We start from the raw sequence: 16,969 nt of genomic DNA, 5'->3' as shown, positions 1-16,969 counted from the left end.
AGTAAAAAGTGAAGCAGGTAACTTGTGTATCTCACTATAGGACGGTTGAAGCCTAAACTACAATGTAGACTTGGTCCCACAAGAACGCTCAGGAGAATTCGGAGACCAGCGGGGATGTGGGGAGTCCTCTATGTCTCGTGCATAGCTGTTCTTCTTCTCCAGCACAATTGATACGAGGTGCGACAATAAAGTAATGAGACTGATTTTCTTTGGAAGATGTGGCAACCCTGCAGGCTTGCGTAGGCACAATGTCTTTGACCTTGGTCTATAAGCTGCTTCTAGTCCAAGCGGCACATCAATGCAATTGCTCAGTCGTGAGTTGCGCTGTAATAAGTTAACATGTGTTTGTGTCTCTCGTTACGGAAACGAAACTGCATAATGTTGTGCAACGGTATGCCATCAATTAAGAATTGTTGAGCCATGTTATCACTGGTGATGAAAGTTGGTTTTTTCAGTACGATCCAGAGACAAAACGCCAAATTTGAGCAATCAATGAACCGTGTACAAAGCCAGACCAACAGACATTACATGCATTGAACAAAAATGATAGTGCATTGAGAATGGGTAGTTTCTAGGTGAAATCTAGATCCGCCAATAAAAATTCCAAAGAACGACTTATAGCTGAAATCTATTATTTACAAATGAAAACGCCAAAGTTCGCAATGGTGCTCAAAGGGATCACCCAGACCAAAAAAAGCTCGAATGTCAAAGTCAAAAGTGAAGTGCAAGCTTGTGTGCTTCTTTGATTCCAAGGGAATTGTTCGTAAAGTGTGAGTGCCCCCTGGACAAACAGTTAACCAATATTATAACAAAGATATTTTATAAAGACTTCGTAAAAGAGTTCTTCATGTCCGTGTCAACATACCTAATAATTCGATTCTGCATCGCGATAATGCGCCATCTCATACTGCTCTGTCAGTACAGCAATTTTTAACCTCAAAACAAATTTCAGTACTAACATAGCCACCTTATTCACCAGATATCACTCCATGCGACTTTTTTCTATTTCCAAGAGTCAAAATGGCGGTAAAGGGAAACCCTTTTCAAACAACACAAGATGTCCAAAAATCTGTGACGAGGATCTTGGAATATATTACAGAAGATGAGTTCCAGAAATGTTACCATCAATGGCAGAAGCAGTGGAAAAAGTGTGTGCAATCAGAAGGGAACTACTTTGAAGGAGACAACACTTAACTAGACTAAAACGGTAAGCAACATTTTTTTCACATCAGTCTCATTACTTTATTGTCACACCTCGTATATGTCATCGCAACACACAATATTTCCCACAATTTTCAACTACGATACACTCACTGACAAAAGGCATTAAAGCATCCCGAAGAGGAGGAGGAAATGAAATGAAAGTTCATGGTTTCAGAAGGTTTGTGATGTTATTTCAGTGATTAAGAATTCGAGTCATATTAATAATAGACGTGGCAGTACGTGCCCACTAATGAGCACCCCGTCTGGCCTGTATGTATGCACTGATTGGAATGGGAAGGGTGTCATAAAACCGTTGTATTTTCTCCTCCCGCTAGCTGGCCCGTAGCTGTTGTAAGTGTTTCTTGATATCCTGTACGTCGGTACTGGGACAGTGTCAATAGCTGAGCTGGCCTGACACATGTTTCATCGGGGGCAGACCAGGGGCTCTTGCTGGCCACAGGAGTATCTCAGCATCACGCACCAGTTCATAGAGTGTGTGAAAATCATTGTCCTGTTCGTAAAGTCCACAACTCCACTGCTGCATGAGAGATAACCCTTGAGGACACATCATGTCCGTGACATACTCTTGTGTCGTCGGAATGCCCCCAAACACTACCAGTCGCAATCGGTTTCTCCACGCACCATGACACCAGGATTAACACAGCTGTGCCTCTCCAAAACACTGGAAGAATAGAACCTATACCCAGGCCGCCGCCGTAGACGCCGACGATGCTTTCCTGTTCAAAATGGATCTGAGCACTATGGGACTTAACAACTGAGGTCATCAGTCCCCTAGAACTTATAACTACTTAAACATAACTAACCTAAGGACATCACACACATCATGCCCGAGGCAGGATTCGAACCTGCGGCCGTAGCGACCACGTGTTTCCAGACTGAAGCACCTAGAACCGCTCGGTCATAACATCCGGCGATGCTTTCCTGTCACGGTATCAAGCGACCCAGCCGTTTGCATTGTGGCGTTAGCGGCAGGCTACGCATGGGACGACAGTTCCATGATAAGGCTGCTCTTAGTCTCCAGTTAATCGTAAGGATGGCCGGCGCAGATGTGAATGGGTTACGATGTGATTCGTGCACAATAAGGCGTTCGTTCCTTCTGGTAGTCAGACACGTCAACTGGAACCTTAACGACGGCAGTCCAACAATGGGTCACTGTCACCTCGGAAGCCCCATGCATCTGGATACTGCACGATTCTATCAGCTGACCAAATGGAGACCAACAATTTGGCTGCTTTCAAACTCTCTCAAGTGCTGACAACTTGGTCTCATAAGAGGACGTGGCATCACGGTGTTATTCACTGTTATCACTCAATATTTGACTCTGTTCACGCCTCTTGGATACCAGGCCTCGTAACAACACTAAACACGAACAACAGTAACGCACCCAGTGGCCGTTCTACTTGTTGTAGAGAATTGGAAGGCACATGATTTACGTACCCGCCGATGATGTCTATATGTAGGTATCAGCATTGATATCCAATCCTGTCTTGTGGATGCTCACTGTTTCTGTCGAGCAATAAATTGTGTTTAATTTTTCTGTAGTGCAGCTAACTGTAGAACTTGGTCTGTATGCTGCGTTTAGAGAAGAACAGCTTGAATAGTAGACACGTAAACACACACATAGAAATACACTAACATACAAGATGACTAATAAAATACAGGGCTATTACAAATGATTGAAGCGATTTCATAAATTCACTGTAGCTCCAATCATTGACATATGGTCACGACACACTACAGATAAGTAGAAAAACTCATAAAGTTTTGTTCGGCTGAAGCCGCTCTTCAGGTTTCTGCCGCCAGTGCGCTCGAGAGCGCAGTGTGACAAATTGGCGACAGGAGCCGAGAAAGCGTATGTCGTGCTTGAAATGCACTCACATCAGTCAGTCATAACAGTGCAACGACACTTCAGGACGAAGTTCAACAAAGATCCACCATCTGCTAACTCCATTCGGCGATGGTATGCGCATTTTAAAGCTTCTGGATGCCTCTGTAAGGGGAAATCAACGGGTCGACCTGCAGTGAGCGAAGGAACGGTTGAACGCGTGCGGGCAAGTTTCACGCGTAGCCAGCGGAAGTCGACGAATAAAGCAAGCAGGGAGCTAAACGTACCACAGCCGACGGTTTGGAAAATCTTACGAAAAAGGCTAAAGCAGAAGCCTCACCGTTTGCAATTGCTACAAGCCCTGACACCGGATGACAAAGTCAAACGTTTTGAATTTTCGGCGCGGTTGCAACAGCTCATGGAAGAGGATGCGTTCAGTGCGAAACTTGTTTTCAGTGATGAAGCAACATTTTTTCTTAATGGTAAAGTGAACAGACACAATGTGCGAATCTGGGAGGTAGAGAATCCTCACGCATTCGTGCAGCAAATTCGCAGTTCACCAAAAGTTAACGTGTTTTGTGCAATCTCACGGATTAAAGTTTACGGCCCCTTTTTCTTCTGCGAAAAAAACGTTACAGGACACGTGTATCTGGACATGCTGGAAAATTGGCTTATGCCACAACTGGAGACCGACAGCGCCGACTTCATCTTTCAACAGGATGGTGCTCCACCGCACTTCCATCATGATGTTCGCCATTTCTTAAACAGGAGATTGGAAAACTGATGGATCGGTCGTGGTGGAGATCATGATCAACAATTCATGTCATGGCCTCCACGCTCTCCCGACTTAACCCCATGCAAATTCTTTCTGTGGGGTTATATGAAAGATTCAGTGTTTAAACCTCCTCTACCAAGAACCGTGCCAGAACTGCGAGCTCGCATCAACGATGCTTTCGAACTCATTGATGGGGACATGCTGCGCCGAGTGTGGGAGGAACTTGATTATCGGCTTGATGTCTGTCGAATCACTAAAGGGGCACATATCGAACATTTGTCAATGCCTAAAAAAACTTTTTGAGTTTTTGTATGTGTGTGCAAGGCATTGTGAAAATATCTCAAATAATAACGTTATTGTAGAGCTGTGAAATCGCTTCAATCATTTGTAATAACCCTGTAGTTAGTGATTATGAAAGATTCACAATCGAACTGTTCCTTGTAAGTACACTGTCACAATATGTAAGTTATGGAGGAAGTATGTCTTAATAAGACGAAAATGGGAAGAGGTACACCATGAACATCTTTACCGAACGCAATCCAACTCATACTCCAGTATTTGCATACCGATGGGATATGTTGATTACAACATCCTTCTTATTTGAGGTAATTTTCAGAAGAGGAAAAAGCCTTCACTCTAGATGATCACTGGTGTGAGTAACTGTACAAAACTATTGTGTGTGGAGATCCCACCTAGATGACGTCCAAGTCAGTCTCATCACCTTGTGAAATACACTGACGGAAAAAATAGGAACAAAAAATAATTAATGTAGAGTAATAAAATCTGGGGAATGTATTTGTCTTGGTAAAGTGATTAGCAATGTCGGATCGCGGCTTAGCGTAAGAGCTAGGTAAGCCATTGCAAATGTGAAACGGTGGTATATTAGAAACCGGTATAACCGCCGGACTGTTGAAGTCGGATACGAAACTTCCTTTCTTTCATGAGTGCTAGTTCTGCATGGTTCGCAGGAGAGCTTCTGTAAAGTTTGGAAGGTAGGAGACGTGGTACTGGCAGAAGTGAAGCTGAGAGGAGGGGGCGTGAGTCGTGCTTGGGTAGCTCAGTTGGTAGAAAACCTGCCCGTGAAAGGCAAAGGTCCCGATTTCGAGTCTCGGTCCGGCACACAGTTTTAATCTGAAAGGAAGTTTTATATCAGCGCACACTCCACCGCAGAGTGAAAATCTCATTCTGGAAACATTGCCCTTGTATAGACCCCCTAAACACTCCTTCCAACTTTCTGCTTTCTCTTATTTGCTTAGAACTGGTATTCTATATGAGCTCTTGATATTCATACAAGTGGTTCTCTTTTCTCCAAAGGTCTCTTTAATTTTCCTGTAGGCAGTATCTACCTTACTCCTAGTGATATACGTATGCCTCTACATTCTTAAATTTGTCCTCTAACCATCCCTGATTTGCCATTTTGCACTTCCTTTCGATCTCATTTTTGAGACGTTTGTATTCCTTTTTGACTGCTTCATTTACTGCATTTTTATATTTTCTCCTGTCATCAATTAAATTCAATATCTCTCCTGTTATCCAAGGATTTCTACTTGCCCTGCGCTTTTTACCTACTTGATCTTCTGCTGCCTTCACTATTTCGTCTCTCAAAGCTACCCTTTATTCTTCTACCGTATTTCTTTCGCCTGTTCCTGTCAATCGTTCCCTAATGCTCTCTCTGAAACTCTCTAAAACCTCTGGTTCTTTGAATTTATCCAGGTCCCATACCCTTAAATTCCCACCTCTTTGCAGTTTCTTCAGATTTACTCTACAGTCCATAACCAATATATTGGGCTCAGAATCCACATCTGGCCCGGGAAATGTCTTACAATTTAAAACCCGGTTCCTGCATCTCTGTCTTACCATTATATAATGTATCTGAAACCTCCAGGCCTCCGCCTATACAAGCTTCTTTCATGATTCTTGAACCAGGTGTTAGCTACGATTAAGTTATGCTCTGTGCAGATTTCTACCATTCGGCTTCCTCCTTCATTCCTTAGCCCCATTGTATATTCACCTACTAGTTTTCCTTCTCTTCCTTTTCCTACGATCATTCCAGTCCCCCATAACTATTAAATTATCGTCTCCCTTCGCTGTCTGAATAATTACTTTTATCTCATCATACATTTCTTCAATCTCTTCATCATCTGCGGAGCTAGTTGGCATATAAACTTGTACTACTGTGGTCGGTATGGGATTCGTGTCTATCTTGGCCACAATAATGCGTTCACTATGCTGTTTGTAGTAGCTTACCCGCATTCCTACTTTCCTATTCATTATTATAGCTACTGCTGCATTACCCCTATTTGATTTTGTATTTATGATCCTGTATTCGCCTGACCAGAAGTCTTGTTCATCCTGCCACCGAACTTCACTAATTCCCACTATATCTAACTTTAACCTATCCATTTCCCTTTTTGAATTTTCTAACCTTCCTGCCCGATTAAGGGATCTGACATTCCACGCTCCTATCCGTAGAACACCAGTTTTCTTTCTCCTGATAACGACTTCCTCTTGAGTAGTCCCCGCCCGGAGATCCGAATGGGGGACGATTTTACCCCCGGATTATTTTACCCAAGAGGACGCCATCATCATTTAACCATACAGTAAAGCTGCATGCCCTCGGGAAAAATTACGGCTATAGTTTCCCCTTGCTTTCAGCCGTTCGCAGTTCCAGCACAGCAAGGCTGTTTTGGTTATTGTTACAAGGCCAGGTCAGTCAATCATCCAAACTGTTGCCCTGCAACTACTGAAAAGGCTGCTGCCCCTCTTCAGGAACCACACGTTTGTCTGGCCTCTCAACAGATACCCCTCCGTTGTGGTTGCACCTACGGTACGGCCATCTGTATCGCTGAGGCACGCAAGCCTCCCCACCAATGGCAAGGTCCATGGTTCATGGGGGGATAATATCGAAAATTGACACAATTAAGTCAAACAAAAATACACATTCAGAACGTTTGAAATCAATACTATTTTGTATGTATATATCGACATGATGAAAATAAAAGGTCCAAATTAGTTCAGAAGATATTTTCACCTTTAATCGTCTTTGTGTTTTGAAAAATGCGATGACGGAGCTCTTCTTTTGTTTGCCGTTTCATCACTCTCCCTAACAAGAATGGCTCTGAGCACTATGGGACTCAACTGCTGAGGTCATTAGTCCCCTAGAACTTAGAACTAGTTAAACGTAACTAACCTAAGGACATCACACACATCCATGCCCGATGCAGGATTCGAACCTGCGACCGTAGTGGTCTCGCGGTTCCAGATTGCAGCGCCAGAACCGCGCGGCCACTTCGGCCGGCCCCTAACAAGAACCCAGCAGTAGTCACCCACCGTGGAAGAGTTCCAATGGCCTTGGTGTCCCATGATAAGAATATCTTGGTTAAAGCGTTCACCATGCTAATTGCTTGCGGCTCTAAAATATCCCGGGAAGAAATCAAAGTGAGAATGTAAAAAGTGAATTTTAAGAGACATTCTACACCCCATGTTCTTATAGTTCTGATCATTCTGTTACGCAAGAAGCCCTTCACAACTGCTTTAATAGAAGACTGAGCAGCTAATTGGATATCTGCGAATTTGGTATCAAAGGTTGGATCTTTCAGCAATTTTCTTATTTGTGGTCCAACAAATATACCCTCCTTCAACTTTGCCTCACTTCATTTGGGAAACTTTTCTTTTAAGTGATTGAAGGCCTCACCATCTTTATCCAGAGCTTTTCCATAATTCTTGATAAGGCCCAACTTGATATGAAGGAGAGGCAAAATGATTTTATCGGGCTCAACCAATGGGGTGTTGTTCACATTTATGTTTCCAGGAACATATGACTTCTTTGTAGGCCATTCCTTGACCGTATGTGGTTCTTGGTGTCACTGATATCCCAAAGGTACAAAAAGCAGCAGTATTTCGTGAATACAGCCTGTAAACCTGCAAGGAGTGCAACAACTTTTAAATCACAGCAAAGCTGCCATTCATGATCTTTATATTTTATTGCCTCTAGAATCTAAGCCAAGGTTTCATAAGAGGCAATAAGCAATAAGGCATAAGCCAAAGGTACCGATGGAAATGCATTGCCATTATGTAGTGGTACTGCTTTTAAGCTGATTTTACTGGAGTCAATAAATGTTCGGTACTCCTGCGGATTATGTTGTACACCTAGGTGCATCAGCAGACCATTGACATCTCTACATACACACATTGAATTCAGCATGTCGAAATACTGAGCGAAGGAAGCACCTCTTGATCTGAAACAGGAAATTTTTGTTGTTGCAGTCTCGACCCCAAGAGTTCAGCTTGCTGTTTCGAAAGTTTTAGATCGCGAACCAAATCGTTCCATTCCTTTTGATTAAAGAGCTGAGGCGAAGTGTCAGATATTGAGGGCAGTACTCTTAGATATGTTCAATAGTTTCTAATTCTCTTGACATGGTGCCTGGTTCCGTGGCTTCCAAGTTGCAGACAGGAACACACAACCCCTTATCATGGGGCACAGGCAAATGCACTGAAGATACATTTGGATACTCTATATTGTGTCTAGTTTTGCTTGAATGTCCCTAAATATTTGTAAGACGGAAGTAACAGTCTGAGTATTGGTCTTTAGGCTCACACCACAGCATGGGAACAGCGAGTGGTATGGCTCGGCGTTTTCCTCTCAACCGCTCGGATAAGGTTGTAGTATTGGTTATGCAGGCAATATGAGGTGCAACATTTTTATCTTGATGACCAACAGGACAATGAAAATACAATTTATATGCCTTCTTAACCAAATCAGTTATTAGAATTATAACGAAATTAGAATTGCGTTAATACGTTCAGCTGCTGAGGGCGTTGATATATATCAACGGGGACAGGTGAAAATGTGTGCCACGACCGGGACTCGAACCTGGGATTTTCTGCTTACATGGCAGCCGCTCTATCCATCTGAGCCACCGAGGGCACAGGGGATAGTGCGACTGCACTATACTCGGGCACTCTTCTCGGTAGACCCACATTACGTTGTATGTTCACACACTACATTTGTAGTGTCCCACCTCAAAGCACTCATTACTCGTGGAAGACTTTCTTACCAAGTCCCGTAAGAGTTCGGGGGATATGTGTGCATCCGCACAGAAGAAGAAGGTCATGGCCGGTATTGCCACAACTATATACTTATATGGATATGGTGTCTGTTCTTTCGGACATGTCCGAAAGAACAGACACCATATCAATATAAGTATAAATCAGTTATTGGTTTTCTTTGGGCTTTTGGAGTGAATTTCCCACACACATAACAAAATTTGTTGGGGTGGTTTAGACAGCAACGAGATTTACTAGTTGCCATTTTTCTTAGTGCATGTTTTAAACGCAAAAAATGTTCAAATGTGTGGGAAATCTTATGGGACTTAACTGCTGAGGTCATCAGTCCCTAAGCTTACACACTACTTAACCTAAATTATCCCAAGGACAAACACACACACCCATGCCCGAGGGAGGAATCGAACCTCCGCCGGGACCCGCCGCGCAGTCCATGACTGCAGCGCCTTTGACCGCTCGGCTAATCCCGCGCGGCTTGAACACAAAAAGTTTGCACTATCTTTCAGAGGAATCACTCACTGAGGATCTGTTTCATACCACTGGATTACCACACCAACCATTTACTGATAATTTGTAGATCTTCTAGCTCTGTTCTGCAGATCAAAAACAAACAATTAAACATCAAAACAGAAGAAAACCAAAAAGCGAAATACTGAATACGAAAAATAAAAAACCTTTAAAAACTCATAAACGGTACGTGCTAGAACATTTTGAAAGGTATATTCGGTTTCTACACACCAAAATACATACTTGTTGATGTATCATATCCCAGATGCCAGATAGCTGTTGACTAGTGTAGCCCTGCCAATGCCATTTTCAATTAGAAACGGACAACAAAAGTGAAAAGAAGCGACGGCATCTCGAATTCCGAATGGAATGAAAGTTTAAGTCTTTAACACTAGTTACGTGATACACAATCCCACAAGTTTTGAAAACCATTGGTCTGGAGATTTGTGGAGCAATACATAATATTTCCGTCCGTGTAGAATACGTCACTGTCGTGACGGAAGATATCTGGGTTCCAAGTGTTACCCGCAACTTAAGGGAAGTATCCTTTTACACACCACATTAGTGTAAGCCACGACGGCTCTAAATGTTATTTCTAGAACCCCTAGTGTTTATGAACAATTTCTATTCAGACACACTGCAGCGGCCAGACTAACGACGTGTTCTCGCTGCAGTTAATTAAGTAAAAGTAAACGCGCCGTGTAGCCGCGGCCTGACGCACGCAGCGCTCTGGTTTCCTGTCGCTGGCGCCATTAGGCGGCTGCTGCGGGCTCTTCATCTGCGTCACAGCTCGCGACAGCCAGGTATCAACATTTCCAGAGTTATTTTAATGAAGAACGACGCGGCGGAAGCCGGGGCTATTTTGATCGAGCGACCCGGTCCGCGGCTGACGGAGACCGTCCTAAAAGGCGGCGGCCATCTAGCACGCGACGTAATTTGTCTCTCCGAAGCGCCAGTGATTAATAGGCCGGCAGTCGACATCAGCGCCTCAAAAACCAAGTACATCGAGTTCACCCTGGTCCGATCACGGCCAGTTAAGTGCCTCGGACACGCAAATGTAGTCTGTAGCGATACGGCAGGGCATTACGTGAAGCAAAGCAGTGGGAATGTACTGCTCACCGTTCTCAGCGAGAGACACGGAGTGCCGCGGGGTTTAAATTATTATTTTGTAGCATCAAACGCAGTAAGGTGAATCAGATTTGTGTGCTGCGGCCAGATGAAAGTGGTAAATATTTTCACATTTACCGCTTTCATCTGAGCGCTGTATTTGTGACACAGTAGTTAAATGGAGCAAAGCATAAACATCAAGTTATGCCAAGAACTGCCAGAAACATATATATGAAAGATACCAGGGAACACTCGTAAAAAGTCGAATTCAACGATTCTGGCTGCCAAGAGAGCAATGAGTGAAGCCTTCAAAGTTACCGTAGCAGAATATTATCGAAAAATCTCTTACAAAATTCAAATAAATTCTGGTTATCAAATGGCTCTGAGCACTATGGGACTTAACATCTATGGTAATCAGTCCCCTAGAACTTAGAACCACTTAAACCTAACTAACCTAAGGACATCACACAACACCCAGCCATCACGCTCTGGTTATCTGTAAAGGCTGTTGGTGGTTAGTGTGTAGACATTCACGGACAAAAAATGAAAGGAAACTGAGGATAGCGAAGGAAAAGCAGAAATGCTGATCTGTTTTCAAATGTTGAAATGCTAAACTCCGTTTTCAAATGTTCCATTGCAAAAGACAATTCAGAGGTTTGGTCCTTATTTAATTCTCGCGCCATTGCAAAGATAAATGAATAATAGATATAGTGCTGATGAGAAACAGGTGAAATCGCTAGAACTGAACCAAAATGCTGAGCTAGACGAAATCGCTATCAGATTCTATACCGGATCTGCGGCTGAGTGAGACCCTCTTTTAACCACAACATATCGCAAATCCCTCGAACAAAAAGCCGTGCCCCGTAGTTGGAAGAAAGCACAGCTCACATCCATCTACAAGAAGGGGTACGAGGAGTGATCCACAAACTTACCGTCTAATATACTTGACATTATTTGTTGTAGAATCTTAGAATATATTCTGAGCTCAAACATAGTGAATAATTAGATATCTTTAACAGAATGACCTCCTCCTCCATGACAACCAAATCGATTCTGAAAACATCGGTCATCTGAGTCCCGACTGCGCGCTTTTATCACGCGAGTTCCCGAAAACCATGGTTAGGGGCAGTCAGGTAAATGCAGTATTTATTGACTTACAAAAGCATTTAAATCAGCACCTCACCTATCCTTATTATCGAAAGCATGATCGTATGTATTATTAAGCGAAATTTGTAACTGGACTGAGTTTTTCCTGGTAGGGAGAACGCAGAATGTTATATTGGCTGGATGACTCCATGTAACGATGCAGAAGTATTTTCAGGTGTGACCCACGGAGATGTGTTGAATCTCTTGCTGTTCATACTGTGCACTAATAACGTTATAGATACTATGTTTCAGACTGTGACTTTTCGCAAGATGAAGCAGTTACGTACACTGTCCAACAAAGAAGAGAAGGAACGTGAAGAGTAGGGAGAAATGAAATGAAACCTTACCAATTGAAATTGTATGTGATGTTATTTGAGTGATTTCAGAATCGAGTCCAATTTACAGAGAACTTGACGGTAGGAGCCTACATATCAGAAGGACGTCAAGCTCCCTCTTGTGACGTCGCGAGTTAATGCACGATAACAATAATTACGGTAAGCTACGTTGCAGTACATCCTGCAGTACTGAAGCCAGAGGCTGTGAAGGAGGCAGCAAGTTGTGTCCTAGCAATGAGTCGTGTGCACCTGTTGCTACTGCAGCATGTGAACACCCCAAGAGTGTTACTTAATAGGAGCTTATATTCATGCCACCTATGAACCTATATAAACTATGTTAGATATAATTCAATCTTGTTCAGAATCGGTACGCTAGATTTTGTTGTTCAAGAGAAGATTGTATATAAATTTCAGTCTTCTATCTGTCATAGTTTCGGAGGTACATAAAATTACCTAAAAAGTCAAAAACCGACACTTATGGAATTAAATTCAGTTAGGAACTGTAACAATTTATCTTTTGGTATCATTTGAAAACATAACCAGAACTGTCAGTGTGCAGCATTATTTAATTAAAATTTACTTACAAAACTTTAATTATTTTTCATTTTCGTAATACAAAAATCATACTAAATTATTATTGTTTATGGATACTATGCCACGACGAATAAAGGCTTGCATCAATGCAAGAGGACGTGCTACTGGGTATTAGGGATACCGGTGTGTACAGCAGTCTGGACCACCACCTCTGAAGGTCTCGCTATTCTGTGCTGTGCTGTCATGCAATGTGTGGTTTTCATGAGCAATAAAAAGGGCGGAAATGGTGTTTATGTTGAGCTCTATTCCAATTTTCTCTACAGGGTCCGGAACACTCGGAACCGAGGTGATGCAAATCTATTTTTGATGTGTGTATAAAAGCATTGTTTAGTGTTTGTTTCCACATACGTAAACCAGAGGGAATGATGTAATTGCAATTAAAGGTAGTATTTGGCGAACTGAGGCGTCTGATATCAGTCTTATCAAAAACCATGTGCAGTGGGGAGACACGTCATTTTTAGAGAGGTGCGCTTCCCCGGTCGAACGGGACGGATGCGCTGCAAGTGACGCTCCGTCTTAATGGCACAATTAGCTTTGTGTGGGAAATAATGTGCTAGTAGCGTCATCTAAGTAAAGTCACTCAGGCAGTGAACTTTAATATTGTATTTACAGTATATTTCTGCAGGGGACAAACGGCAGAGGCTTAGACGTGAATAGTCTATGAATAAAGCTCATGGTGTGTCCGTCGCAGCGCTCCCATGTTTGAAGACATAAATGATTGAAATAGTTCTGAGCACTATGGGACTTAACTTCTCAGGTCATCAGTCCCCTAGAACTTAGAACTACTTAAACCTAACCAACCTAAGGACATCACACATATCCATGCCCGAGGCAGGATTCGAACCTGCGACCGTAGCAGCAGCGCGGTTCCATACTGTAGCGCCTAGAACCGCTCGGCCACTCCAGCCGGCGTGTGAAGACAGATGAGCACTGCGTACTGGTGAACTGTTCTCTACTCTAGTTTTGTCGTGTTGTCGTTGCCGATGGCTTGTCACGTCTCGCAATCTGTGAGAACTGTTCTATTGGATAATATCTGATTCTGTATTTACTGCTTTCGCCGCGTGGGATTAGCCGAGCGGTCTAGGGCGATGCAGTCATGGACTGTGCGGCGAGTCCTCCCTCGGGCATGGGTGTGTGTGTTTGTCCTTAGGATAACTTAGGTCAAGTAGTGTGTAAGCTTAGGGACTGATGACCGCAGGCCGCGGTGGTCTAGCGGTTCTAGGCGCTCAGTCCGGAACCGCGCGACTGCTACGGTCGCAGGTTCGAATCCTGCCTCGGGCATGGATGTGTGTGATGTCCGTAGGTTAGTTAGGTTTAAGTAGTTCTAAGTTCTAGGGGACTGATGACCACAGATGTTAAGTCCCATAGTGCTCGGAGCCATTTGAACCATTTTTGACTGATGACCTTAGCACTTAAGTCCCATAAGATTTCACACACATTTGAACATTTCTTACTGCTTTCCTGGCTATCCTGGCCAGATGTGTGAGATCTCGTGTGGCAAAGAATATTAACGGTGTCTTCCCAAAGCAGATTAGCTGTGTTGTGGTATTTATAAAACATAAATTCTTACGCGAGTGAAGATTCGTGTGTGGTTTTTGTACCACTGGTGACGGCACACTCATGTTTGAGCGAGCTCTTGATATCTCATGGGCACCTTCTTTGAATGTTTCTTAAAAGACATCGTAGTCGCCATTGACTGTATAAAATATTTATTGTTACTATTGCAATTTCGGCATGGCCATTTTCAAGTAACACTGCAAAGTTACATTCTGTCAATATACAAAACTACCCGACATGAGTACATGTCCTCGTCACAATGCAGACTTTTGACCTGTCGAAACGATATCAGGAAAGCTACACGTTTTTCTCCCACATGTGAGTCCAGTGTGCTAAAGACTGTGCCACCTCGTTCGGTGTATGTTTACAGGAGGAAGTTCTAAAAAGAAATGTAACTTTAAGGTAACTTACGTTCTGCAATAGTTTACATGTTTTAGGTCTTGCACGATCTGTTTGAGAATGACTCATATTTTACACAATTAAGTTCGTGCACTCGACTCTCATTGCTCATCTTACCCGAACATTCCTAGAAGTAGATTTCGGTATATTTAATGATCGCACAACTTTGCACGCTCGTTCTGTGTCGTAAAGCAGCAAATTTATGCAAGATAAAAACTGCTGTAGGAGAACAGGAACTAATAAATACACATTCATCTTAATTTCACCTTCGAGTTCTGAATTCCTCCACTTTCAGTGTTTTTCACCGCTTGTGTCATATTCGTCTCGCCAGCTCCCTCGCCTACGGTAGACGGCAGACGTAAATCTCGCACTTCAATGTTTTTGAGTGCGTTTCCGCAGTCAGACGTTTATGATCGAGCGTGGAAATTCGCAGCCAGCGGAGAGCAGGCGAAGGGGCGGGAAACAAATGCGTGCCGTTCGCTTTCCATTTGCCCTGGCGTGCCTACTTTTTGCGTGGAACTTGCAAAGTACACTCGTTCTCTCTAGAATGAACAACTCGTTTGTTCTCAGATAGCAAGCTGGAACGATCCCCATTGCAAATGAAAACGTCGACATTCAAGAACGAAAAACAGTTAGCGAACGGCAGTAGGAGAACATCTGAAGCACAGAAAGGGCGGAAAAGAAATACAGCAGCAGCTTGTGCTGTTCGCAATCGTCAGCTATCACTACGTAAGCAGTGCAGATTAAGAGGCAAGTTCAGACCGGGTGGATAATGCCCTTGGCACCTTTTGCCTTATATTTAAATGTCATATGTAAGCAGGGTGTCAGGCAACTGGACAGTGTTTCGAGATTCTCGGAGAGACGTTTGCTTTTCACTTATTTACTTGCTGAATAGGTGAACATGAATTTAAACTACACTGTTGTCCTTACATTAAGAAGAATAGAGAAAAAGAAGAAAATGAAAAAAAAGGCCAGCCATCACTGCAAACAAGGTTTACGAATTCTTCATAAATTAGAATCATGTTATATGCGTAGAAAAGGAGCAATGAGAGTTTCGAATTGGCATGTGATCCAACCAACAGAAGAATCGAGGAATGTTCTTTTTCTCAAGTGAACCGTCTTGATTCTATCCTTAAGTCATATGGGGCAAAGGTACTGAGACAGCCTGTGACGTTTCAAAATTGCAGTTGAACTACATTATTTCTTCACGACCGATTCTACGCATCCGGTAGCTGTGATTGATAAATGTCTCGAAGCTGAAAAGTCCATCACAAGGACTATAAGTGATATATATTATTCTGAACACACTCACATCTCATCATTCTGCTGAAGAATAAACACAGTTACATTCCACATAGACGCATCCACCAACGCACCCATCCACCCATCCACACACACACACACACACACACACACACACACACACACACACACAGATGTAGAGACAGTCAACCATCCATACACACATATGTAGCTACATACACACATAAAAAATTTAATTATTGTGTAGGACAACATCTTCCTTGAAACTGTAACGTACCAAGATTTGCTGGGCAATGTTAAGGACGAGCTTGTTGCCTCTACTCATTAAAAAATAATTTACAGACTAATGTATAGCTAAAGCTGCGATTATTGTAAAATATTTTGTTATGCTGCGTATACATTGTTGCAGAGAGCTGGAAGGGATAAAAGAACGTCACTACCTCTGTTGTAACGTGTGTTCCAGACAAGCAACATCCCGTGTGACAAAGATCATACTTACCGCCGCAGTTGGCAGCTGTTCGAGATCACAACTGCCTACAACTACAATCTCTAAATTTTTAAAAGTGTAAATAGCGCGCAGCGCGGGGTAGCCGCCCGGTCTTGGGCGTCTTGCTACCGTTCGTGCGGCTACCCCCGTCCTCCCTTGAGCATGGGTGTATGTGCTGTCCCTAGCGTAAGGTCGTTTAAGTTAGATTAAGTAGTGTGTAAGCCTAGGGACCGATGACCTCAGCAGTTTGGTCCCACAGGAACTTATCACAACTTATAATTTTTAGTAAATAGCGCTGTTAGTTTATTCATTTTAATGGTTCCTAGTGGTTTTACATGTGGTTAATAGCCAGTACAGTTTTGGTCGGGGTATGGCTTGGATCAGGTAGGAGGTAGATCATGTGTCCATACTTGAACTTGCCGAGAGGTTCTAGGCGTTACAGTCTGGAACCGCGCGACCGTGTGTGTGATGTTCTTAGGTAAGTTCGGTTTAAGTAGTTCTAGGGGCTGATGACCTCAGAAGTTAAGTCCCATAGTGCTCAGAGCCATTTGAACCATACTGGAACTTGATGTTCGAAGCGGTAAGTCATCGAGAATGTTGTACTTCCAATTAACGTCATGTTGACAGAGGTAGCTTTCGACGTTATGATTCGACTACGAATCGGTATTAAGAAGTGCATGGAATCT

At 43.1% G+C, this 16,969-nt stretch overlaps 1 protein-coding gene across 1 annotated transcript in view; it reads right to left on the bottom strand.

The window, feature by feature from the left end:
• Window positions 1-10,173, bottom strand: part of LOC126412915 (glucose dehydrogenase [FAD, quinone]-like) — a 59,299-nt gene extending 49,126 nt beyond the window's left edge. Inside the window, exon 1 of the mRNA XM_050082803.1 lies at window positions 10,117-10,173. Coding sequence (XP_049938760.1) covers window positions 10,117-10,173 — 57 coding nt within the window. The remainder of the gene's footprint in view (window positions 1-10,116) is intronic.
• Between the last annotated feature and the right edge of the window lie 6,796 nt (window positions 10,174-16,969).

Source organism: Schistocerca serialis, chromosome 7 (genome assembly GCF_023864345.2).
Source record: "Schistocerca serialis cubense isolate TAMUIC-IGC-003099 chromosome 7, iqSchSeri2.2, whole genome shotgun sequence".
NCBI classification, from domain to species: domain Eukaryota; kingdom Metazoa; phylum Arthropoda; class Insecta; order Orthoptera; family Acrididae; genus Schistocerca; species Schistocerca serialis.
This window is presented reverse-complemented; position numbering and strand designations above follow the sequence as displayed.